General features: G+C 45.5%; 3 protein-coding genes across 6 annotated transcripts in view; all 3 read right to left on the bottom strand.

Annotated features, from left to right (window-relative positions):
* Positions 1-27186, bottom strand: part of LOC144587217 (uncharacterized) — a 180537-nt gene that overhangs the window by 152698 nt on the left and 653 nt on the right. Inside the window, exon 2 of the mRNA XM_078387065.1 lies at positions 26584-26696. The gene's annotated coding sequence lies outside the window, so the exon portion shown is untranslated. The remainder of the gene's footprint in view (positions 1-26583; positions 26697-27186) is intronic.
* The window catches only part of LOC144587301 (uncharacterized), a 161007-nt gene that overhangs the window by 84713 nt on the left and 49108 nt on the right, over positions 1-27186 (bottom strand).
* Positions 1-27186, bottom strand: part of LOC144587191 (uncharacterized) — a 116139-nt gene that overhangs the window by 4014 nt on the left and 84939 nt on the right. For 3 of the 4 annotated variants that reach the window (XR_013542396.1, XR_013542394.1, XR_013542395.1), the window contains one exon: positions 7129-9064. Coding sequence is in view for 1 of the 4 variants with exons in the window: in XM_078386904.1 (XP_078243030.1) it covers positions 7603-9064 (1462 nt within the window). In the remaining 3 variants the exon portion in view is untranslated. Of the gene's footprint in view, positions 1-1106; positions 9065-27186 lie in introns of those variants that run through there. The other variant, XM_078386904.1, reaches the window with a different exon arrangement.

Raw genomic sequence — 27186 nt, forward strand, 5'->3', positions numbered from 1 at the left:
TCTGCAAAATCTTTCATCAGTTCCTCAGGCATCTCGGCATAAACCTCAGCCAGGCTACCACTGATTAAAGACCGCATGATGGTCATCTTCTCAGTTTCCCTCACTGAGAAGTCCACAAACGCTCTTTCCACTAAGGAAAAGAACACCTCAGGACAATCTCCCTTGTGGTACACAGGGAATTTCTTCAGGTCAGCTTTAGACAGTTGGCCTCCCTCAGACTCCCTATTATTATTATTGTTCTGATTCATCAGTTCCAATTTTTTTAATTCAAACGCCATTTTCTCTCTCTGCAATTCCAATTCAATTCTCTGTCTCTCTAATCTTTCTTCTCTTTCCAATCTCTCTATCTCAAATTGCCTCTGTTTCTCTCTTTCCCTTTCTTCTCTTTCCCTTTCCTCCATTTCAAATTGCCTCATCCTCAGTTCATGCTGTTGGGCTATGAGCAATTTTCTAAGTTCTGGGTTCTGCTCTCCTGTGCTGTCACCCTGCACTGAGCCAAATTCATCCTCAGAACCTTGGTCAATCTGGGGGTCTTTCACTTCACTCATTTCGGCCATCTGGCTTCGAGTCAAGGGCATAATCCCCCCTCAGAACAGGCTGCTTTAAAAGTCAAGCCTCAAAATAAAACGACCACTTTTTTCCTCTTGCCTCAGAACCAGCTCTCCCTAGAGATTGCTGCTGTTCTTCAGCACTAGACTTGCAACAGTATCGAGTCAGAGCCTACCCCCCTCTGCTGGGCCTCTCAGCTGGCAGGCTAGATCACTGTTACTACGCAGTTTTGCCTCAGCTTTTTCCCGCCAAAACTAGGCTGCCTCAGAGCACCTTAATCTAAGTCTCCCCAGTTGGCACGTTCTTCTACTAGCGCACCTCCCCGTGAGGTACACCTAGAAGATTACCTACGCGCCTCAGACTGTCCCTGACTAGACCCCCCTTGCTCTGGGCACACTTGCCAAGGCTTTGCTGGACCGCTGGACAACTGGACCAGTCGTATCCCACCCGCTGGACACCAATCAATGTGACAAACCCAGACCTACTGGGATATGTCACACAGTTACACTAAGCTGCCACCAACCATTCCCTGTAAGAAGTCACACAGACCAGGGATGGATTTTTAAACAAATAAAGAATAAGGTTTATTTAAACACAACACACAGGAAAATAAAATAATCAGGTGAATAGGATAAAGTAACGTGGCTTATTCTCATTCATACATGCATACAGTTTGGTTCACCCAGAACCCTTAACTTGAAGCACAGACCCTGAACCTATCAGTTCTGGCTAACCAACAGACACCTGAACCTATCAGGTTGGTACTCTGACACACAGAAGTACCCTGTCTGACACACAGACTCCCACAACAGCTTTTTCTTCCCAGCTGCTGCTTCGTCACACCCCAGTGTCTCTCAGTGTCTCTCAGCATCTACCTCTCACCACACAGGCATCACATATTTATACAGTACAGCCCCTCCTCCTGATGTCCCACCTTCCACTCCCCATAGGATGGAACTTTCCCTCCAAACCCATGACAGACAGGTAACATCAGTGCTGTATCCCTTCAAAAATAAAGGGAAGGCAAGTTCCGGGGGGGGAGAGAAAGAGAGAGGGGGGTGTCTTCTTCTCCTTTCCCCCCATTTTCCTGGACGGACCCAAATTGCCATCCTTTCCTTCAGACTCTCCTTGTTGGGGATCTTGGGGGGGGGAGCGATCCCCCCATGTTTCTCTCCCAGGCTGGAATCTCCTCCTTCACCCCCCCCACACACTTTCTCTGCCTCAGCCCCCCTTTTCTGCCCCCCTCCGCCCCCCACCTTCCTCTTCCTCCCCTTCCTTCAGGGAATCGCAGCTTTTTTGGGGAACCCCAGGACCAAGAAGGAAAATCGGTCAGAGGGGGGGTCTTCAAACACGTGGGGGGGTGACAGGAGAAGGAAGGAAATCTTGAAAGCTAGAAAGATCTGAAGAAGGAAGGTGTGTGTGCGGGGGGGTCAGCTGGGAGGGTGGGGGCCGGTCACAGATTCCCCCCCCCTCTCTCTCTCTCTCACACACACACACACACATACACACACAGAGTCCTTTTCAGATGGTTGAGGAGGTTTTCCTTCTGTGGCTCTTCTAGAGAGGATCCAGGAGGGAGGAGAGCCAAAAAAAATAAAATAATATCTGTTTCCTTAGGGGCCCCCTTTTATTTCTTCCTACCAAAGAGGAGCAGCCTCTGAAGCAAGGAGGAGTAGAAAATAGAGAGTGGTGCAGAAAGAGGAAAAGGAAGAAGAAGGATTGATTGTGGAGTCACATAATGAGAAGGAATTAATGGAGAAAGGAGTAAAGGTGGAAGTCTGCTTGATAGATGAAGGAAAGGGAAAGGAATGGGAGAAGTTAACCTTATCTCCTCCCTGGTTGCTAGGAAGAAGGCTGAAGAGAAGGGTGTCTTTCAGAGCATGGGGATGTGTGGCCTTCCAGATGGCTTTGAAATCCCACACCCGCTATGCCAACATTAAATACATAAAGTTTTTTTGCCCAAAAATTTGCTAATAGAGGACTGTAGAGCAACTGCTGGAGTGTCTAAGCAGGAAGATTGTATTTTTAAAGAAATAGATTTTTGTGCAAGATGGCAGCCTGATAATACCAGCTGCTGTATTGTAACTTTGTTGGTGATATAATATTTTTATTTTTTAACATGACTGTTTCTTGGTTCACTAAGAGACATTTATTGGCAGCTATTGTAATACAATTGTATTGTGGGTTTAATCTGGAACGATTCTCCTCCTCTGTCCTCTTTTTTGTCTTTCTATGTCCTCCTTTTGGTATGCATGTATCTGGCAACCCTACCTCAGTGTCCGTTCCTCTGGGTGAGCTCAGAGGGAAAAAGGAAGCCGAAGCAGGGACGGGCGAGAGGGGGGTCCCTGCCAGTCAGGAGAATCCTGGAGAATGGGAAGGAGGATCCAGATCGGAAAATGCAAAATCAAAGAGTAAAAGCACTCTTGTGGGTCATTGTGGAAGGTGTGGAATCTCCCAGGGGTCCTCTAACCCACTGGGGAAAAAAATATGAAGCTTTTCTCCAAGTGAAGTCAAACGAAGGCCTGAGAACTGCCCAAATCTGCAGAAGTAAAAAGTACGTGAGAAAAAGAAGGGAAACAAAATGCCCCTGTGTGTCCGTGGGAATATGAGTGTGGAGGGAGAGACGTTTTGGTTCCCCGTCCATCATCCCTTTGGAATGGGTGAGCATCATCTTCTCAGGGTACCCTCTCTGAGCCTGGCACCATGGAAAGGCATCATCCACCTTGTCACCTCCCCAGACTCTTCCCTTCTCCCGCTTCTCTTTCTTTCTCACTCCTTCCCGCCAACAGATGTCCCGGCTGGAAGGAATCCTGGACCCCTTTTTTGCCCTCCATGGCCCTCCCCTGGTGGAAGAGCTCGGTCCCAGTGTGGCCTCCTGTCAGCCCCCACTGCCTCCCCTATGGGTCAAGAGGCCCTCTTGCCCCCCTCTCAAGGTGGCTGCGGACCCAAGGAAGATCCTGCAGGGCCTCCAAGAGCCTCCCTGGCAAAGGATGCAAAGGATGGGGGGGCTTGCTAGGGAGCTTCTGAGGGGCTTTGTCATGTCCAGATCCCCCCCCAAACACACACAGATGAGATTTCCCCCCCAAGAGCCTCCACGACCCTGTGAAGATTCCGGCCACAGAGACTGGCGAAATGTTAGGAAGAACAACCTTCAGAACACGGCCAAAGAGCCCGAAAAACCCACAACAACCATTAGATCCCAGGCATGAAAGCCTTTGCGAATACACTAAATTTTGTATTCATTATAATTTTGTTTTTGTCCAGGTATTCCACAATTCTGTTAATTCAACATTTCAAACCTGGACGGGAGCATGAGAAGATAACAATATTGTCAACATAAAGCAATAATGGGACAATTTTGGTGGATGACCCTCCACACTGGCTAGGAAGGGGGCTGGGTCATTCGTAAATAGATTTAATATGGAGGGAGCAAGAATACAGACTTGCTTCACTCCCTTGTTGGTTGGAAACTGATTAGTTAACTCATCTTTCCAAGAGGCACAAACTTGGTATATTTCTACTGTGGCCTTACCTTTCCTGAAACCAGCTTGCTCAGTCAGGGCTAAGCAATGTCTGATGATTGATCCAGTTTAATTAGTAGTTGTTTTGCATAGTTTCCCAATTACCTTTAATAAACTGATTGGTATGAAGTTTCCTGGGAGGTGCAGGTCCCCTTTTTTTCAATGGGGGCAAGAATTGCACTGGTCCAGAATTGGGGCAAGGCCCCAATACTATCTATAGCTGTCAAAAGAAAAGACCACCAGTCTGCTTCGCATTTGAATAAATCCGGTGGGATAGCATCAGGGCCGGATGCTTTGCCAGCTGGTAATTGAGTAATTAGATCTTTGTTCTTCTATGATTTTTTGTTGTTTAGTCATTAAGTTGTGTCCGACTCTTTGTGACCCTATAGACCAGAGCACGCCAGGCCCTCCTCTCATCCACTGCCTCCTGGAGTCGGGTCAAATTCATGTTGGTCGCTTCGATGACACACTCCAACCATATCCTCCTCTGTCATCGCCTTCTCCTCTTGCCTTCACACTTTCCCAACATCAGGGTCTTTTCCAGGGAGTCCTCTCTTCAGCTTGATTTGATCCTCACTAGACGTTCTAGCCTATCTAGTATTACGATCACACGCAGTTACCAGAGTGCTGATTGTGATACTGATCATTCCCTGGTATGTAGCAGAATAAAACTGCAAACAAAGAGATTGTATCACACTAAAAAGGAAGGAAGGCCACGTATAGATATCAACAAGATTCACAATCAAAGAAAAGTGGAGGAATTTGCCCAAGCGCTTCAGGAAACCCTTCCAGGCCCGGCTGATGCGAATGCACCTGAACGATGGGAACACTTCAAGAACGCTGTTTATAACACTGCCCTGTCCACATTTGGCAAGAAGACCAAAAAGATGGCTGACTGGTTCGAAGCCCATTTGGAGGAGCTGATTCCAGCCATCGAGGATAAGAGGAGAGCTCTAGCAGCATACAAAGCCTGTCCTAGTGAGTACAACTTGCAGGCTCTTCGAGCTGCTCGTAGCCAAGTCCAACAGACTGCCAGGAGATGTTCCAATGATTATTGGCTTCAGCTCTGCTCTCAGATACAGATAGCAGCAGACACAGGTAACATCAAGGGAATGTATGACGGTATCAAGCAGGCTTTAGGTCCAATACAGAAGAAATCTGCTCCCTTGAAGTCTACTACAGGCGTGAACTACAGGCAAGAACTGGAGGTTGTTCATGAATTTGTGTACCTTGGCTCAACAATCTGACACTCTCTCCCTAGATGTCGAGCTGGATAAACGCATTGGGAAAGCAGCTACCATGTTCTCTAGACTCACAAAGAGAGTATGGCTTAATAAGAAGTTGATGGCATACACCAAAATACAGGTCTATAGAGCCTGTGTCCTGAGCACACTCCTATACTGCAGCGAGTCCTGGACCCTTTGTGCACGGCAGGAGAGAAAGCTGAAAACCTTCTCCGACACATTTTTGGTATCACCTGGCAGGACAAAGTTCCAAATAGAGTAGTCCTAGAACGAGATGGAATTTTCAGCATGTATACAATATTGAAACAGCGCCGTCTACGTTGGCTTGGGCACGTCGTGAGAATGGCTGATGGTCGGATTCCAAAAGATCTCCTGTATGGAGAATTAGTGAAGGGAAGCCGCCCCCGAGGGAGACCACAGCTGCGTTACAAGGACATCTGCAAGTGGGATCTGAAGGCCTTAGGAATGGACCTCAACAGATGGGAAACCTGGACGTCTGAGCGTTCAGCCTGGAGGCAGGCGGTGCATCATGGCCTCTCCCAATGTGAAGAGACACTTGTACAGCAGACCAAGGCAAAGAGGCAGTCCCGAAACAAGCAAAACCAGGGAGCTGGACAGGGGACAGATTGGATTTGTCTCCAGTGTGGAAGGGATTGTCACTCTCGAATTGGCCTTCTCAGCCACACAAGACACTGTTCCAAGACCTCCATACAGAGCACGATACCATAGTCTCTCGAGACTGAAGGATGCCTACACTATCTCTTCTTATGAGATGACAAAGTATTAGAGCCTCAACTTCAGGATCTGTCCTTCCAGTGAGCACTCAGGGTTGATTTCTTTCAAAATAGAGGGGAGTACTTCTACCACATTACACCGTGATTGGATGACAGTGTGGGAGACGAAGAAGACAGGAGGAGCCTAGAAGATAGAAAAATGGACTTTTGCCATGTGCAGTGTTCCATCTTTTTCCTTTTTTCCCTTTGTTGGAACCAGAGATTTTTCTAGGTCTTTTTTCCTGCTGCCCTGTGCCAGGCAAAAGACTTGGGAAGATGTAGAGAGTTCAAGAAAGAGGAGGAGGTTTTTCTATGCCTTTTAACTACCCCAAGGAAGCTTTTAGACATTTTTAGAGCTTTTGTAATCTAAAGGGAATTAGTTGCCTTAGTTGTAATTTTAACAATCCTTGGAAATGCTTTATTGCCATGCTTTTGCATCAAACTGACTTTATTCTGTAAATCTATATTTTTTCAATAAAAAGATCAATTATAAAATATTTTGGTCTCTTGAACAGTGAAGCCTGTTGCACCCATTCGCAGAGGGAGAGGCAAGGCCACAATAAGCTACTGAGCCCTACCTAATTGAGCCAAGTAGATTATAGGACTACAAAGCTCATGTGTAACTTCTTGCTGAAATTTATTAAGTGTAAGCAAGTATCTTTTTAGGGCAGACTTATAAGAAGGAGTTTGTTGTACGCCCTGGCCTTTGACTGTGTAGACCACAGCAAACTTTGGCAAATCCTTAAAGAAAGGGGAGCGCCTGACTACCTTTTCTATCTCCGGAGAAACCTATACATGGGAAAGGAAGCAACAGTTAGAACAGAATATGGAAACACTGATTGGTTCAAAATTGGGAAGGGAGTACAACAAGGCTGTATATTGTCTCCCTGCTAATTAAACTTATATGCAGAATACATCATGCGAAAGACAGGACTGGAGGAATCCAAATCCAGAATTAATATTGCCGGAAGAAATGTCAACAACCTCATATATGCAGATGATACCACTCTCATGGCAGAAAGTGAGGAGAAATAAAAGAACCTCTTAATGAGGGTGAAACGGGAGAGCGCCAAAAACAGTCTGAAGCTCAACATCAAAGAAACTAGGATCATGGCCACTGGTCCCATGACCTCCTGGCAAATAGAAGGGGATGACATGGAGGCAGTGACAAATTGTTCTTTCATGGGCTCCATGATCACTGCAGATGGTGACAGCAGCCACAAAATTAAAAGACACCTGCTTCTTGGGAAGAAAGCGATGATAAACCTGGACATCATCTTAAAAAGAAGAGACATCACCTTGCCAGCAAAAATCCACATAGTCAAACTATTTTTTTTTCAGTAGTGTTTTATGCAAGTGAGAGCTGGTCCATTAAGAATGCTGACCGCTGAAGAATTAATGCTTTTGAATTGTGGTGCTGGAGGAGGCTCTTGAGAGTCCCGTGGACTGCAAGGAGAACATGCCTATCCATTCTAAAGGAAAATCAACCCTGAGAGCTCACTGGAAGGACAGATCCTATAGCTCCCCAGTGTGGGTCCTTTGATGTAACCTAAGGGCATCACTGCGACTAAAGCTCTTTCCGCATTCCATGCATTTATGTGGTTTCTCCCCAGTGTGGGTCCTTTGATGTAACCTAAGCTGACCACTCTGAATAAAGCTCTTTCCACATTCCATGCATTTATGTGGTTTCTCCCCAGTGTGGGTCCTTTGATGTAATATAAGGGAACCATTGCAACTAAAACTCTTTCCACATTCTATGCATTTATGTGGTTTCTCTCCAGTGTGGATCCTTTGATGTAACCTAAGATCACCACTGTGAGTAAAGCTCTTTCCACATTCCATGCATTTATGTGGTTTCTCCCCAGTGTGGGTCCTTTGATGTGACCTAAGATGACCACTGCGACTAAAGCTCTTTCCACATTCCATGCATTTATGTGGTTTCTCTCCAGTGTGGATCCTTTGATGTAACCTAAGTTCACCACTGTGAGTAAAGCTCTTTCCACATTCTATGCATTCATGTGGTTTCTCCCCAGTGTGGGTCCTTTGATGTAATCTAATGGCATCACTGTGTCTAAAGCTCTTTCCACATTCCATGCAATGATGTGGTTTCTCCCCAGTGTGGATCCTTTGATGGATCCTAAGGTTACTACTGTGACTAAAGCTCTTTCCACATTCTATGCATTTATGTGGTTTCTCCCCAGTGTGGGTCCTTTGATGTGACCTAAGATGACCACTGCGACTAAAACTCTTTCCGCATTCCATGCATTTATGTGGTTTCTCCCCAGTGTGGGTCCTTTGATGTACCCTAAGCTGACCACTCTGAATAAAGCTCTTTCCACATTCTATGCATTTATGTGGTTTCTCCCCAGTGTGGGTCCTTTGATGTGACCTAAGATGACCACTGCGACTAAAGCTCTTTCCACATTCTATGCATTTATGTGGTTTCTCCCCAGTGTGGGTCCTTTGATGTAATATAAGGGAACCATTGCAACTAAAACTCTTTCCACATTCTATGCATTTATGTGGTTTCTCCCCAGTGTGGGTCCTTTGATGTGACCTAAGATGACCACTGCGACTAAAGCTCTTTCCACATTCCATGCATTTATGTGGTTTCTCTCCAGTGTGGATCCTTTGATGTAACCTAAGTTCACCACTGTGAGTAAAGCTCTTTCCACATTCTATGCATTTATGTGGTTTCTCCCCAGTGTGGGTCCTTTGATGTAATCTAATGGCATCACTGTGTCTAAAGCTCTTTCCACATTCCATGCAATGATGTGGTTTCTCCCCAGTGTGGATCCTTTGATGGATCCTAAGGTTACTACTGTGACTAAAGCTCTTTCCACATTCCATGCATTTATGTGGTTTCTCCCCAGTGTGGGTCCTTTGATGTATCCTAAGCTGACCACTCTCACGAAAGCTCTTTCCACATTCCATGCATTTATGTGGTTTCTCCCCAGTGTGGGTCCTTTGATGTAATCTAAGTGCATCACTCCGACTAAAACTCTTTCCACATTCTATGCATTTATGTGGTTTCTCCCCAGTGTGGGTCCTTTGATGTGACCTAAGATGACCACTGCGACTAAAGCTCTTTCCACATTCTATGCATGTATGTGGTTTCTCCCCAGTGTGGGTCCTTTGATGTAAACTAAGGGCACCACTCTGACTAAAGCTCGTTCCACATTCCATGCATTTATGTGGCTTCTCCCCAGTGTGGGTCCTTTGATGTAACCTAAGGTTACCACTGTGACTAAAGCTCTTTCCACATTCCATGCATTTATGTGGTTTCTCCCCAGTGTGAGTCCTTTGACGTAACCTAAGATCACCACTGTGACGTTGATGTGACCTAAGTTGACCATTTTCACTGAAGCTTTTTTGACACGCCATGCATTTATATGGTTTCTTCCCTGTGTGAGTTCTTCGATGTGAACGCAGATTTCTTCTTCTGCTGAAACTCTTTTCACATTCAGTGTTTTTGTATGATTTCTCCCCAGGGTGAGTTCTTTAAACTGAACAAGCGGCACTGGTCTGAAGCTATTTCCACAGCCCTTTCTCCTCTAGTTCATGGGTTTTTCCAAGCTTTTCTTCCCGGCTTCACACTTGACTCTTTTCAGGGCCAGAAGAAGCGGCTCTGTATAATTCTGGCCATCGTATTTGTTACCTGATAGAGAAAAAAGAAGATGTCTTGACAATGTCACACAGAGCAGAATGTAACTGGAGGTCAAACCAAAGAGTTTGCTCTCTCTTTGACCCCTTTGAAAGGCATATGTCTCTTGAAGGCTTTACAGGCAACATATGAAAAATTAGCCGTATTGTGCAAATAGCATGGACTCCCCTTGCCTGAACTGATACTTCCAAAGGGACAGGGATGGGAAAATATAGTTGATTAATATTAACCACTATCTGAAATAATATTAGTCATCGGCCATCAAGTCAATTCTGACTGATGGCAACCCTTTTTTCAGGGGTTTCTGGGTAGAGAATACTCAAAAGTCATTCCCCATTCCTTGCTTCTGGGACCGTGCAGTTTCCCAAAGGCCACACAGGCTGACTTTACTCGTCGGAGACGCAGTGGGGAATCTCTGGTTCTGCAACTGGATATTTAAGCCACAGAGCTATCCAGCCAGCTTAAAAATACAAGGAGAGACTTTGATTAGAATTGAGGGTTTGATTAGACTATTTCCTCCACTGTACAGTACTTAATGTAAAGGCATTGCAAGTCCACAAATGTATTGAAAATGGTGATCCCTTGAAAGGAGAAAGGGAAGGAAGACTTCAAGAACCTGGATTAATAAAAAGCCACTGTTGGCTCACATTTAGCTTGCGATCTACATCAATTCTAACATTCCTCTCACTCGTACTTTTGCTGAGCGATGTATCCCCCATCTTTCAACTCTGCAATTGGTTTCTTTTTCCAAGGTGCAGGACTTTGCACTTGACCGTGACCAGGTAGGATCTTGCGAAAAAGAGGGGGGAAATGGATTAAATCTTGATAAATAAAGATAAATGTTAATGGCTGAAGAGGAAGATAATTTAAACCCTACAAAGGATGAAAGAAGATATAATATTACAATATATAATATATATTGTAATATGATATATGATATATATGAAAGAAAGTATAATATTACAACCTCTTCATGGATTGCTGCCTTATTGTGGCAAAGGGACTTGAGTAATTCAGAGAAGCTATGGACTATGCCGTGCAGGGACACCTAAGACAGACAGGTCATAGTGGGGAGTTCCGACTAAACGCAATCCACCTGGAGTAGGAACTGGCAATGCCACTCCAGTATCATTGCCAAGAACACCCCGTGAACAGAATCAAAAGGCTAAAATATATGACGTTAGAAGATGGGCCCCTCAGGTCGGAAGGCGTCCAACATGCTACTGAGGAAGAGCGGAGGACAAGTACAAGTAGCTCCAGAGCTAATGAAGTGGTTGGGCCAAAGTCGAAAGGACGCTCAACTGTGGACGGGCCTGGAAGGGTAAGGAAAGTCTGATGCTGCAAAGAAGAATACTGCTTAGGAACGTGGAATGTAAGATCTATGAACCTTGGGAAGCTGGAGGTGGTCAAACAGGAGATGGCAAGAATAAACATTGACATCCTGGGCGTCAGTGAACTAAAATGGACAGGAATGGGTGAATTCAATTCAGATGATTATCATATCTACTATTGTGGGCAAGAATGCCGTAGAAGAAATGGAGTAGCCCTTGTAACAGCCTCCTCATGAGTCACAAAGGCACTATTACGTCACACTCACTCACTCTTAATTCACGCTGCCACCAACCATTCCCTCAAATAATACTTCAGGCTAATGTATGATTTTAAAATAAAAGAACAAAGGGAATAGTAAATCACTTGAATAAAATAATAATAAGGCAATCACTGTAAGACTCACACACACTCTCTCACAGACCCTCACTAGATAGCACAGTTCTTACTTCACAATATCTTCAAGCCCTATCCTTCCTAGCATAACCCTATCTGGTCCCTATCTCGTCCCTATCTAAAGCACTCACACCATTCACTCCCCTTATATACACTAGCTCCACCCCTTAAGTCCCACCTTCCGTCACGCTATTGGCAGATGACATACAGCTTCAGCAGTGACGGACAGGTGATGTCAACGTTACTGTAACAGCCCTCATAGTCAACAAGAGTGGGAAAAGCTGTAATGGGATACAATGTCAAAAGTGATAGAATGATTTCAATATGAATCCAAGGCAGACCTTTCAACATCACAATAATCCAGGTTTATGCACTAACCACTAATGCTGAGGAGACTGAAATTGACCAGTTCTATGAAGACTTCTATGGTCTGAAGCTCAACATCAAAAATACTAAGATCATGGCCACTGGTCCCATCACCTCCTGGCAAATAGAAGGGGAAGATATGGAGGTAGTGACAGATTTTACTTTCTTGGGCTCCATGATCACTGCAGAAGGTGACAGCAGCCTCGAAATTAAAAGACGCCTTCACTTCTTAGCCGCCCCGAGTAGACGTTGTCTAGAGGGGCGGGGTAAAAAAATAAAAAAATAAATAAATAAAATAAATAAAGCGATGACAAACCTCGCCAGCATCTTAAAAAGCAGACACATCACCTTGCCAACAAAAGTCAGAATAGTCAAAGCTATGGTTTTTCCTGTAGTGATGTACGGAAGTGAGAGCTGGATCATAAAGAAAGCTGACCGCCAAAGAACTGATGCTTTTGAATTGTAGTGCTGGAGGAGACTCTTGAGAGTCCCCTGGACTGCAAAGAGAACAAACCGATCCATTCTAAAGGAAATCAAGCCTGAGTGCTCACTGGAAGGACAGGTGGAGCTCCAATATTTTGGCCATCTCATGAGAAGAGAGGACTCCCTGGAAAAGACCCTGGTGTTAGGAAAGTGTGAGGGCAAGTGGAGAAGGGGACGACAGAGGATTAGATGGTTGGATAGTGTCATTGAAGTGACCAACATGAATTTGGCCCAGCTCCGGGAGGCAGTGGAAGGACGGCCTGGCGTGCTCTGGTCCATGGGGTCACGAAGAGTCGGGCACGACTAAACGACTAAACAACAATGAAGATTTACAACACCTTCTAGAACTGACACTAAAGAAAGATGTTCTTCTCATTCTAGGGGACTGGAATGCTAAAGTAGGGAGTCAAGAGATAAAAGGAACAACAGGAAAGTCTGGCCTTGGAGTTCAAAACGAAGCAGGGCAACGGCTAATAGAGTTTTGCCAAGAGAACAAGCTGGTCATCATAAACACCATTTCCCAACAACAGAAGAGGCAACTCTACACATGGAAATCACCAGATGGGCAATACCGTAATCAGATTGATTATATTCTCTGCAGCAAAAATGGAGAAGCTCTATACAGTCAGCAAAAACAAGACCTGGAGCCAATTGTGGCTCTGATCATCAGCCTCTCATAGTAAAATTCAAGCTTAAACTGAAGAGAGCAGGAAAAACGACTGGGCTAGTCAGGTATAATCTAAACCAAATCCCTTATGAATGCACAGTGGAAATGAAGACCAGATTTAATGGAAGATTTAAGACTTTAAACCATTTCCCCCCACTTTTTTGCAAGATCATACCTGGTCACGGTCAAGTGCAAAGTCCTCCTACAGGAAAGAATCCACACAACCTGCAAAAAACTGGACTCCACAGACAAAGAACTACTAGGCCTACACATCACTATCAGCCAAAAGAGAAGTCAAGATTGGGACAAGATTCCATCAAGAGAATCTTGGGACAAGACACTCATCCAGCAGATATTTCCAGAAGACATCAAGCCCCTCTTCCAACACTGCCTAACGACCAGCTATTTCCAGTGGGATAATGAATTCTACGAACAAACAGATGGAGTGGCCATGGGCAGCCCCCTCAGCCTGGTTATAGCAAACTTCTACAACGGAGAATTTTGAAAAACTGGCCGTGGCTTCGGCACCCCTCGCACCCACAGTCTGGTTCCGATATGTGGATGACACATTTGCAATTTGGAGTCACGGTGAAGAAAAATTGGAAGAATTTCTCAATCATCTCAACAGCATCCACCCAAATATACAATTCACCATGGAAAAAGAAATAGAGGGCGAACTCCCATTCCTAGACGTCATGGTCCTACGCAAAACTGACCTCCGACTGGGACACAAGGTCTACAGAAAACCCACCCACACAGACCGGTACCTATTCGGGGGGGGGGCATGTCAGGCTGTCCAGGGTTGGAATCTCGCCGACAGCACCTGCTCTTGGTGTCGACAGGGTTGAGCCAAGCAGGATTGGGAACCAAAAGAAAAACACTCTGCACATGTTCAGAGAAGCACTGCTGTAGGCAGTAAAATTGGGACTCACACAACCCGGGTTCAAACCCCCACTTAGCCACGAAACTCACAGTGGGTGCTTGCTTTCACAAACCAGAGGCCTCCAAAACTGGGCTGGTCGGAAGTTACTTAATAGACGACAGAATGAAGTTGACAGAACAGTCTCACAGCATATGGGGATTTCATGTCACTGTTTTGATACTGTCATGGGGTCAAAATTTGTTAACTCAAGTAGAGTTAGCATGCAACTAATCAAGAAAACTGGGAAGTCATCCTGTATCAGCAGACAATGGAAGGTGTAAGAGAACAATGCAATTTGTCATCGGCTGATGTGGATATAAACGAGTAGATCTGGTGGAAGGCGCCCTCCAAACGCTCCTGATGCTTCCTGCGATTGGGCTAAAATTCTCTGACATACTGATGTCAGCTTTACAACATCTCGCATCCTGCTAATCATAGGGTTATTGTTTAATAAATAAACACAGTGTCGCACCTGATCTCAAAGAATGAGAGACCTTACCTGCTTTAAGGGGGGCTTTGGATTTCTCTTTTCATCCAGAGAAAAGTCAGGAGAGCATCAGCTGAGTCTCACCCTGTCCTTGGGAGAGAAGAAAAAAACGAATCATTCTGAAGGCTTCTTGATTGGACAAAACCAAAAACTTCCCCTTGTGTTTTTGACAATCTGGAGAATTCAATTCTTTAAAAAATACCCTCCTGTTTAAGAATGCGGGGGGGGGGCATGGTTGTGTGCTTCTATACCCACTATCCCAAAAGCCAGGAAATAGCCCAAAACTGCTGCACAATCTCGTGTCGGCCTTGCCAGCAGGAAAAAGGAGACCAAGCCTGAGAGAGCAAAGGGACGTTGAAGGTTGACCACCAACAAAGGGAGGCGTCCAGAGGGCCTACAGCAAGGGGTCTCCCCCAACCTTGGGCTTCCAGATGTTCTTGGACTTCCACTCCCAGAAATCCTGGCTAGCAGAGCGGGTCGTGAAGGCTTCTGGGAACTGCAGTCCAAGAACATCTGGAGGCCCGAGGTTGGGGACGCCTGGACTCTGCGGGAGACCCTCTTCTGCTCATTACCCTTTACAGCCCTGACCATGGCTTTGTTTCTGGGGGAGGAGTGGTCCCTTGATGAAAAAGGGAGTCAGCTTCTGGGATGTAACGTTGCGTTTTGTCACCCTGTTCAACCCCCACCAACCTTCACCCTGTGGAATGTTTCAGGTTTCCATTAATTCCCCATACTATTTCACAGAGCCATGAAAAACCGGAAGGAGGCTATCCAGAAGAATGTGGTGGTCCGGCACCACCTGTGTGATGATGACACACAACTTCTGTCTGTTTTTTAAGACCTTCCAGGAGGCCCTTCGCTCAGCCTGTTCAGCCCCAAGGTCCGGCCGTCCAGCCGACCACCGTCCCCTGGCGCCAACGAAAACAGTTAAGACATAAACAAGCAAAGAGGAGGAAAGTAATTTTGAATGAATGAATGCATGCATGAATTCTAAGCGAATTAAGAATGACTGAATTTCCTGCCTCTAAGAAATTCTCTTCATGGAAGCCAAGAGGAGATTCAGACAATTTCCTGAGATCAGCAGCAGCAAACCTCACAGAAGAATCCCCACACCCACACCCACACCCACACCCACACCCAGAGGGGTCCCAGACCCTCCCTACCACCCCAGGGGCTCTCCTGCCCCCATTGCTCTGGGTGGGAAGAGGATTCAGGTCAGGGCCTGGTTCGTGGACCAGGAACTTCCCTCCTTTGCAGGGGCATCAACCCCCTTGGCTGCCAGATGGGCCACATAGAAAGAAAATATCATCCTCATCATCCACATCCCTCCCTCCAGTCTCTGGACCCCCCCTCGTCCTCCTCCCACCCCTTGCAGCTCCCCTTCTCCCCCCCAAAAAGGCCCCCCATTTCCCACTCTGGGCTTTCCAGGAACTTCCCCCCCAAAGCTTTTGAACAAAAGGGGTTTCCTGGGGGGGAGGGGGGTCCCACTCAGACTTCGGTTGGAGGAGGTCCCGGGGGGGAGGAGGGGAAAACCCCACAACAATGGGGGGAGGGGGAGGAGAGCCTGAGGAGCCTCAGAGGGAAAAACAGACACACAAAAGGGGGGCTTGCACACACACACACAGAAACACACACAGAAACACACAAACACACCCTCCTCACAGATGGAACAGAGAGGAACGTAAAGGCCTCTCCCGTGACCCACTCCCCAAGGAGTGTGTGAGGGGGAGCGAGTGGGAACATCTTTCTACGGAGCCCCCCATTATTCTGCTGTACATAATAGTTATTCTAGAATAGATTTTATGTTTATATCAGAAAACTTAATTTCAAAAGTAGTAGACACGAATATTAATGTGATAAAAATAACAGATCATGCGTTGATGGTGATGGAAATGGAAGTTAAGAAAGATTACAGAGAAGCCAGGAGATGGGGAATAGACTCCAATATTTTTCAGCATACAGAGGTGGTAGATAAAATTAAGAAAGAATGGCTGGAAATATGGTCATTTAATAAAGCAGGTGGGAATAAAATAGGAGTGTTATGGGACACTATGAAAGCAGTTATGAGAGGAATTGCCATAAGAGAATTCTGTAGATTAAAAAAATTGAGAGAAGAAAATGTAAAAAGAATTGAAGAATCATCAAAGGATTTAGAAAGTAAACATTTTATAGATAGAAATAACAAAAAAATTACTAGAGATACAAGCTAAAAGAAAGGAATTAGAAGGTTTAGAGTTAGAAAGGGTCCAGAGGGACTTGATATACGCCAGGAGGAATTTTTTTGAATATAGTAATAAAAATTCAAAACTTTTAGCTAGAATAGTTCCAACTAAAAAAGCAAAAAATATAATTAGAGTGACTAAAGATAAAACAGGAAAAATTGTAGTTTAATGAAAGAAAAACTAAAGATTATACAGGAATTCTATCAAAGTTTATACAAAGTTAATAGTGTAGCGAAAGAAGACATAGAAGCTTATATTAAATAAAATGTTAAGAGTAAATTATCGGAAAATGATAAAAAGATTTAGATAAAGAGATAAAAGAGGAAGAAATTATAGAGGACGCAGGGCATTTCATAAGCAAGATCAGCACCCTAAAACTCAACCCTGGGGATAAACTGGTCAGTTTTGATGTAGTATCCCTGTTCACTAAGGTACTGGTAAAGGACACCCGGATACTCATCCAGCAGATATTCCCAGAAGACATCAAGGCCCTCTTCCAGCACTGCCTTACAACCAGCTATTTCCAGTGCCTCCTGCTCAAGGCAGGAACATAGTCCTAGCAGATCTGCCAGGTGAGGAGCTAAGTTTTTCTTGAATGCCTCCAGGGTTGGAGCACCCCAAAATATTTGAAACATAAAACTCAGCAGGGAGACAGAAGCTGAAGTCCATACATCTGGGCCCTGCTTGGTAACCTAAATATATCAATAAGAAAAGGAAGTTGGAATACACTTTCTTCCAGACAGTGCAGGGGAATCCTACAGGAAGGTCATCAAGGGGAGGTGTGCACACCCCAAATATCTACAAGGGACTCACTTGTTTCTTTTCCGCACGTTTATACCGTGTTATGTGTAGGATCCAAATATTAAGTAGATTTTAGCTAGTGAGTTTGTAGAACTTTATGACTCTTTTTTTACGGTATAAAGTTCCTGTACACTGTATTTTCGGGTTCTTCTCCGCCTTTAAGAGAAGTCCCAGATGACTTTGCATTGCCTATTTAATAAAACTGGAGTTTGGTTCAGCTGGTTGCGTCTTGTCTGACCTCTTGCTGGAGCTAAAATATTGGGAAGCGGGCTTGGTCCGTAACCAAACAGCCACAGTGCCAAAGGATTGGAGGACAGCACATGTCACGGTAATCATTAAAAAGGGAAGGAGGGAAGGATCGCAGGAAACCACGGACCGGTTAGCCTAACATCTGTTCCAGGGAAGACAGCGGACAGCCTCATCCAAGATAAAATCTTAAAACACACAGAAGAACAAGCCTTGGTGAAGGAGAATCAACATGACTTGTCAAGTCTTGCGTCACAAACCTTTTAGAAGCATGTGGATGCGGGCAAATCAGTGGATATTGTGTATCTTGATTTTGAGAAGGCGTTTGATGTGGTCCCACACCAAAGCCTGCTGAGAAAACTCCAGTGTCAGGGGATAAGAGGGCAGGCCCTCTGATAGATTGAGAATTTGTGGAGAACCAGGGAATACAGAGGAGTGTCAATGGGCAAATTTCCACCATGGAGAGAGGTGAAGAGCAGTGTGCCTTCAGGGATCTGTCCTGGGACCGGTGCTTTTCAAGCTGTTCATCAATGTCCTGGAGACAAGGATAAGCAATGAAGTGGCCAAGTTTGCAGATGACAGGCAACTTTTTCCGGGTGGTGAAGACGAGAAGGGATTGTGAAGAGCTCCAAAAGGATCTCTCCAAACTGGGAGACTTGGGAATCCAGGCTGAAATGTTCCACTCCCTTTCTTACATCCTTTTTAATTCCTTAATTTGGAATCAATCCCTTGCTCATCCCACATGGAGGACACCCACCAGCCAGTCTGTGGGAGTCTGTCAAGGCAACCTTGAGGTCAGTCCACGGATTAAAAAGCCCTGCGCTCCTTGAGATTAATCATTGGCTCTTTCATTTGATTTTCCCTTTCCAAAGTTCCCCAAGGCAGAAGGGGCTTCTTCAGTTCCTTCTTCAGGATCCCTAAAGGGGGAAGAAGAGACTCACAAGAGCTCTGTGGGTGAAAGGGGGCAAGAGGGTCTTACACTTCGCCTAAAGAAAGCGGAGGGAGCCCAAGCCAGCGAAGAGGGGAAAGGGGACAAAGGAGGGAAGGGGAGATCCCCATCAGACATGAGGGGAAGAGTAAAGGAAGGAGACGAGGAGTCTGAAGGACCAGAAGCAGAGAGAGAGAGAAAGAGAGAGGAGTGGAGCCAGAACGGTAGAGGTGAAGAGAGAAAGCTATTGCTAGAAGGGTGGGAAGGTTTCTGGATGGAGAACCTGTGGATTTGTATCTGGGAGAGGAGGATGATACCAACAGAAGAGGCAGAAACGGAAGGAACCCTCGCTCTGCCAGGAAACCTTTCCACTGGAGCAAATGGGACAGTAGAGGATGGAGCCGAAAGAGAAGGAAGAGCGGACGGAAACAGCAGAGGGGGAAAGAGAGAATGTAGAACGGAAGAACCTTCTCCCACACGGGGGTGTGGAATTGCCTTTCCAGAGGAGACGACTGGAGGGGGAGAGCAGTGGATGGAGGAGGCCCTCTTGCATCGGCCGGTGTTAGCCTCAAGGGAAGGCCCACAGAAAGAGGATTACGGTAGCCTAATCTTGAGACTCCCTGTGTGTGGACCCATCCGGGGAGTGATAATTGCATCCAGGCAGGGGCCCATCTGCACCATCCAAGAGGGAAGTAGGCGGATCAGACCACGGGTGCCACCTGGTTCTCCATTGACAGCGCTGGGTCCAGAAGGACACTGCGTTCCCCTGATGTCTGAGCCACCCAAGGCTCAGACATCAGGGGAACCCAGTTGGAATGCCCCCGGTCTCCTTTGGATTCAGCCTTTGTCTATCCTCCCATTGAAGGAGAAGGTGGGAACAGGAATGACGCCCCCTGTTAAGAATATGATCATCCACTCAGTTCATCCACTCAGACCAAAATGGATTTTTGCCAAAAAGACAACTAAGGTATAACCTAAGGATAATTTTGGACATATTAGAATATTATGAGGTACATTCAGAGAAGCACTGGCATTAATCTTCTTGGATGCCCAAAAAGCCTTTGACAATGTGAACTGGCAATTTATGATACAGCAAATAAAAGCTATGGATTTTGGCAAAAATTTTACAAATGTAATTGAGACAATCTACAATGAACAAATAGCTAAAGTAATTGTAAATGGTGAACTGACGGATAATATTAATATAAAAAAAGGCACAAGACAAGGATGTCCGCTCTCTCCATTGCTATTTATATTAACTCTGGAGGTATTAAATAAGAATGTGAGGAACGACCCAGAGATTAAAGGTACCAAAATAAAGGACGAGAGCTAAAAGCTACAAGCATTTGCAGACGACTTGGTGTTTATATTGGAAGACCCATTGGAAACAACATTGAGACTACTGGACAAAATCGATGAATTTGGGAAAGTAGCAGGATTGAAGTAAAGAAAAAACTAAAGTTATAGTGAAAAACCTAACAGCCAAGCAAAAAAATCAACTCTCAAAGATGTCAGATTTACAAATAGTTAAAAAAGTTAAGTACCTAGGAATATATTTAACTGCTAGATGTGTAACTATAAAAGAAGATAATTATATGAAACTATTTAACCAAATAAAAATAGATCTAGAAAAATGGAAAAACTTACAACTATCAAAATGAACATTTTGTCAAAGCTACTTTTCTTGTTCCAAACAGTGCCAGTGAAAATAGAGAAGAAATATTTTGACGATCTAAACAAAGTGATACTACAATATATTTGGCAAGGGAAGAAAGCCAGAATCAAACTAAAAATGCTCCAAGAATCCAAGGAAAACGGAGGATTTGGTCTACCGGACTGGACCTTATATTACCAATCATCTGCTCTAACTTGGCTTAAAGAATGGATTAGCCTGAAAAACAAGAGACTTCTGTATTTAGAAGGACATGATCTACAGTTGGGTTGGCATGCCTTTTTATAGTATCAGAAAGCCAAATCTCATAGGTATTTTCAAAACCATTATATTAGAAACTCCTTGTATATAATATGAGAAAAAATAAAAATGAAAATGTACACGAAAATACCAGGATGGGTCTCACCCATAGAAGCATTTGTTCATCCCAACCTTTTGAATGTTAGAAAAATTTTGACTTATACAGATATTTTAGACAAAGATAGGCAATTAAAGCCAAAACAAGACCTTATAGACCAGGGGTTAGATGCATCGTGGTGGTCTATAATGCAAATACAATCAAGATATGAACGAGACCTAAAAATGTACGATTTTTATAAAGAACAGACAACTTTTGACCAAATAATGTTAACATCAGATGGCAAATTAATTAGGAAAGTATATAAATACGTTCTAAATTGGAAAATGGAGGATGAACAGGTCAAAGAAACAATGGTTCAATGGGCAAAAAATTTTGGGTACAATATTGACTTAGAAAAATGGCAAGGGCTGTGGTCTAGAAACTATAAGATGACAATGGCAACATCTTATAAAGAGAATCTATATAAAATGTTTTATAGATGGCATTTACCTTCTGATAGATTAGCTAAGATGTACTCTAACAGGTCAAGTAAATGTTGGAAATGTCATAAAAAAATTGGAACCTATTATCACCTCTGGTGGACTTGTGATAAAGCATAAAAAAAATGTAGATTTTAGGCCAGAGCTCTTTCTGTTAGGTATAATACCAGAAAGTGTTGATAGACAAAATGTATATTTAATACTGCATATTCTAACAGGCGAGGATTATTTATGCACAGTACAGGTGGAGGGTCCAAAGCAAACCCCCCCCAGTCTGGCTTGGGGGAAACAAGAAGGGAGGCTTGGAGGGGAACGCCACACACACCCCAAATCAGGACGACCAAGGTTTGCCTCTTGTCAACAGGACCTGCCTTTGGTGAGCAGGATTAAGATGTTTTTGAAAAAAAAACACCCTAAACAAAATGCAACGAAAACCATACCCCAAAACACCACCACTTTGCACATGTTCAGAGAGGCAGTGTGGTGTTGCTGGAGGAAGTACCAGACTGGAAACCAGGAGGCCTGGATTCAAATCCCTGCCGGGCCAGGGAAACTGAGAGTAGAGAGAGTGTGTGTGTGTGTGGGGGGGTAAGGCTACTTCAGCCACCTCTTGAAATCTCACTGACCTAGCAAACGTTGGGAGGGATGTGGGATTTCGGTTCTTCCTTTTTTGTCCCAAAATAAAGCAAAGAGAAATCACCTCCGTCTCACTTCTGCCTACGAGAAAAGAAAAAGAGAAAAGATCAGCCTGGAGGCTTCGTGGATAAAGCAAATCAAAAACATTTCCTTGCAGGAGGTGTTTTCCTCATGCTTATATCGAATGCAACTCCCTCCCCATCTCTCTCTGTTCCGTCTTCAGGCAGCAGAACAAGACAAACGCCAAAGCAGGCAGACAGCCACATCTCCGGCCGGGGTCCGAGATCAAATCCACACACACACACACACACCAGTTCCCAGGGAGTGGAGGCAACAGCCGGGAACCAGAGAGCAATAGGAACCATCATGCAGCGGCGATGATAGCAGCAGCCTAGAAGAGAGCGTTTGTCCCACTATTTATTTAAAATATTTTTACCCCCTCCCTTTCTCTTTAAAAAGGCCTCAAGGCAGTTTAATGTACAACATTAAAAGGGCAACATTTAAAAGTGAAAAACAGGAAGTCTAAAAACCTTAAAAAGCATCAAACCGTTGCTCCACTAAGCAGGGTCAACAAAACCAACCTCTAAAAAACAGCCAGAAGCCCGTGCGATGGATGGAGTGGACCGAGGGTCGTACCCCCCCTTCTCACGAGACCCTCACTTCAGTCATTTCGGGGATCCCAAGACAGGGGAAGACGCAGGAGGATGAAAACCTAGGGAGAAGAAGGACCGAGGGGGCAGGTCTTTTGCACAGCCAATGGCCCTGAATGGCGCCTTTCCAGACCCAAAAGCCCAGAACCGTTTTGGCCCTGCAGGAAGAAGAACGGAACGTCCGACAAAAGAACTCCCATTCCGGGGAGACCGACCTCCCTTCCAGCCTCCCCGGGAGAAAGATCCCAAGGAGGAAAGTCCAACTCTTTCCCTCTCTCCCTGTTTCTCCAGCTTCTCTTCCACCCGCCTTCTGGGGAAAAGACCGTCGTGTTCACACAAGCAACACAACAAGGAAGCCGCCAAGCGCGGGGTGGTGGGAGTATACACAGAGAGAGAGAGAGAGAGAGACTGGCCTTTTCAACTCCCCCCGCAAATCTCACACACCCCTGCCCACGATCTGCCCCTCCGTTGCCCACCTCCATCCAGGTCCCGATCCGGGAGGCGCCCACCCCCCAAAAGAGCCCGTCTTCTCTCCAGGCACCTTCTTCGGCCAAAGGGGAAGAGGAGGAGGCAGGCGCTGGAAATCCCGCTTCCGGCTCCCATTCGAACGGCGTACAGGGGAGGAGCCCTTCCCCCCCGCCTTCGTAGCTCTAGGTTCCCTCCACCTTCCCCCCTCCTGCAGGAATGGTGTGTGTGTGTGTGTGGGGAAGGCCATAAACAACGGAGGGGGGGGTGAAGGGCAGGAAGGCTCCGAAGAGTCTCTCTGTCATGGAAAAGGGACGAGGGACGAGCTTCTTCTTCAGGCTCCCCAAGGTCTCCACTTCTAGGGGAAGAAAGACTCAGATCATGTAGAGTTCCCATCAGCTAAGTCTATTTTGTTGCTGTGGTTTAGTCATTAAGTCGTGTCCAACTCTTTGTGACCCCCACGGACCAGAGCACGCCAAGCCCTCCTGTCCTCCACTGATGTCTTTGCTTTTTAAGATACTGTCAAGGTTTTTCATTGCTTTCCTCCCCAGAAGCAGGCGTCTTTTAATTTTGTGGCTGCTGTCAACATCAACACTGTGTAGCGTAAGCCCCTTGAAGAAGTCTGACCTTAAAAGAACACTAATCCCTATTAAAATAAGAAACACTACTAAGGTGGGTTAACCCCACCTTCTTCTGGCAATCACATAATTTACTAAAGAATCAACATCTCTCAGATTCTTCAGAAATCAGTTAGCTTGTAGCTCAGCTCTCAGTTCTTTAGATTTTTTTATTATTTTATTATTTTTATTATAACTACATAACACACAAAGATCAAAGGAATAAAAAAAATTTGGGGTGGGGTCCCATCATCTCCTGGCAAATAGAAGGGGAAGATATTGAGGCAGTGACAGATTTCACTTTCTTGGGCTCCATGATCACTGCAGATGGTGACAGCAGCCACGAGATTAAAAGAGGCCTGCTTCTTGGGAGGAAAGCAATGACAAACCTAGACAGCATCTCAAAAAGCAGAGACATCACCTTGCCAACAAAAGTCTGAGTAGTCAAAGCTATGGGTTTTCCTGTAGTGATGTATGGAAGTGAGACCTGGATCATGAAGAAGGCTGACCGCCAAAGAATTGATGGTTTTGAATTGTGGTGCTGAAGGAGACTCTTGAGAGTCCCCTGGACTGCAAGGAGAACAAACCGATCCATTCTGAAGGAAATCAACCCTGAGTTTTTACTGGAAGGACAGATCCTGAAGCTGAGGCTTCAATACTTTGGCCATCTCATGAGAAGAGAAGACTCCCTGGAAAAGACACTAATGTTAGGAAAGTGTGAAAGCAGGAGGAGAAGGGGATGTCAGAGGATGAGATGGTTGGACAGTGTCATCGAAGCGACCAACATGAATTAGACCCAACTCTGGGAGGCAGTGGAGGACAGGAGGGCCTGGCGTGCTCTGGTCCGTGGGGGTCACGAAGAGTCCGACACGACTAAACAACAACAAAGCGCTCCATGGAGCTCTCTGACCGAGTGCTAGGAGCTCCTTAGGGAGGCTTGGGCACCACACAACTTACTGTAGACTTCAGAAGAAGCTCGTATGCTAGGAAGTCAGATATGCTCCCCTTGGGCAAACATTAACAACGTTCTGGATTCATTCAGGTTAACAACAACAACAAAAACAAAAAAACCCACAACCCACACCTTAGAGCATTGTAAAGTTTTAGTGTCAAATTCAGGGGGAGAGTCTCCATCATCAGATCATTCTGGCTTTGAAGATTTCCTTCCTTCTCCTGCCCCCCCCCACATCCTGTAAGACTGCCAGAGTGGCCTCTAGCCAGAGGGGCAACAGTATATATATAAAATAAAAATAACCAAATCCTGCCAGATTCTCCCTCCTGGTCTTCTTCATCATCATCATCCACTTGGAGAGATCAGCCTACGTGGCCAACGTAAGACCTTCCCTTCCAGCCAAGCCCTTCCATATCTTCCCCCCACCCCGATGTTTCCTCTCTCCTCCCTCCCAGGCTGGAGTCTCTGCCTTCACCCCAATTTCTCTGCCGAGCCCCCTTTCTGGCCCCGCTCCGACCAATCTCTCTTTGCCCCCAAACCTTTCTCTGCCTCCTCTTCCTCCTGCAGAGACACCCCGCCCCCGCTTCCCACCCAGGGCGTTGCAGCCTTAAAACTCCTTTTCCCACTTCTGTAGAAGGGGGAGTCTGGAATTTGGGGGAACCCCTTGTGTGAGGGGAGAGGGAGGGGGAAAGAGCCAGTTTCCCTTCTCTCCTTCCTTTTCTTTTCCCCACAGCCACCGAGGCCTACAGGATTCAGGAGAAAGTCGGGGAGGGGTCTCCTCAGAGGAAAACCCAGACCAGCATGGGATCATGATCTGTTAGCAGTGTTGATTGGCAGGAATTGTGCGGATAGGGATAAAAGAGTTGAATTCAGGTTCCCAGGATTGGGCTTGGATAACTTCATGGATGCTGGAGTTCTCCACCCGACAATACGTTGTAATTGGAATTGTGGTTCCTATTATTTGGGGATTGTTTGTACGTGTTCTTGTACTTTGTACTTTGGTCTTTGTGTGTTGCTTTTCGTTCATCTCCAAGCCCAGGAATGGCTTTGCAAAGAGGAGCAGATTTCAATTCAGCGCTGTTTCAATTGACAGAACTCAAAAAGTGGGGAGTGATACCTGGATATGGCTGAAAGAAGTTTCATTCCTGGTCTTGAAGTACAAAATCTTATTCTACATGTTATTTCCTATACAGTGGTGCCTGCTATGCGATTTCATCGTTAAGCTATTTTAAAAAGCCCATAGAAACGCATTAAAACGCGTTTAATGCATTCCTATGGGCTTAAAAACTCACCTTATGTGAAAATCCTCCATTGTGCTGGCCATTTTCGCTGCCTCTAAAGCGAGGCAAAACAGCGGGCGGCTATTTTGTTTACCCAGCGGCCATTTTGGAACCGCCAATCAGCAGTGTGAAAATGGGGGCTTTGCGATGATCGCTTCCTCATTTTCACACAGCTGATCGGAGGGAGCTTTGCGATGATCGCTTCCCCGCGATCATTGAAAAGCGAATTTTCCCCATAGGGGCCATCGCAAAGCGATCGCTCTTGCAATGGCAAAAAGTCCATCGCAAAGCAATTTTGTCGTAAAACGGAGCGACTGCTATGCGAGGCACCACTGTATTAATTCTCTCTTGGCCTTTGTATTAACTCAGAGGCCTATATTTCACAACTTCCAGCCTTTCAACTAGCAGGTGGCCTATTTAGGAATGCTGCCCACAGGCCAAACACAAATAGAACCATAAAATAATGGAAAAGTGAACCATCAAGTCCAATAATGGAAAAGTGAAGTTGGAAGGGGCCTACAAGGCCATCAAGTCCAACCCCCTGCTCAAGGCAGGAATATAGTCCAAGCAGATCTGCGAGGTGAGGAGCTAGGTTTTTCTTGAAAGCCTCCAGGGTTGGAGCACTCCAAAATATTTGAAACATAAAACCCAGCAGAGAGACGGAAGCTGAAGTCCATACATCTGGGCCCTGCTTGGTAACATAAATATATTAATGAGATAATGAATTTGAAATACACTTTCTCCCAGACAGTGTCGGGTTGTAATCCTACAGGAAGGTCATCAAGGGGAGGTGGGAAGACCCCCAACTATCTGTAAGGGACCCTTTTGTTTTTTCCCCCACATATTTATACCCAGGAGGCCAAAAACCCTCACCTGGAGAGACCGTCTTGTTTTCCAGAAATCTCAAGGAGGACACCCGCGGGCGGAGCTCTCTGGCCTGGATGCAGAAGATCCCGTTTTCCCCTGAGGAAGTACGAAGTCAGCTCCTGAAGGAAGAACAGCAGTTGAAAGGGGAAACCATGAGAAAAAAGGAGTCGAAAATATTCTCCCCTCTGCAGGTCGGGACAGAAGAGGCAGAGGATCCAGACTCCCAATTCAGAAAGGGGGAACTGGGAAGCCCCGAGAGCAATTCCTTGAATTTAAAAAAAGAAAGAAATCGGTTCGATTCATGGCATCCCATTGCAGTTGAAATCTAGGGTTTTGCAGAGAAGGAATCTGGGACGTGTTGTTGTTCTGACTCTTGAGGAGACTTTAGGGAGGAGAAGCTCTATCAGGGTTTCCTGGTGTTGCTTCACAGAGGCTGCTCCTCTTTGGTAGGAAGCGATAAAAGGGCCCCCCCTAAGGAAATCGATTTTATTTTATTTTTTTGGGCCCTCCTCCCTCCTGGATCCTCTCTAGAAGAGCCACAGAAGGAAAAACGTCCTCAACCACCAGAGAAGGACTCTTTGTGTGTGTGTGTGTGTGTGTGTGTGTGTG

The sequence above is a fragment of the Pogona vitticeps genome, chromosome 2 (genome assembly GCF_051106095.1).
Source record: "Pogona vitticeps strain Pit_001003342236 chromosome 2, PviZW2.1, whole genome shotgun sequence".
Taxonomy (NCBI): Eukaryota; Metazoa; Chordata; class Lepidosauria; order Squamata; family Agamidae; genus Pogona; species Pogona vitticeps.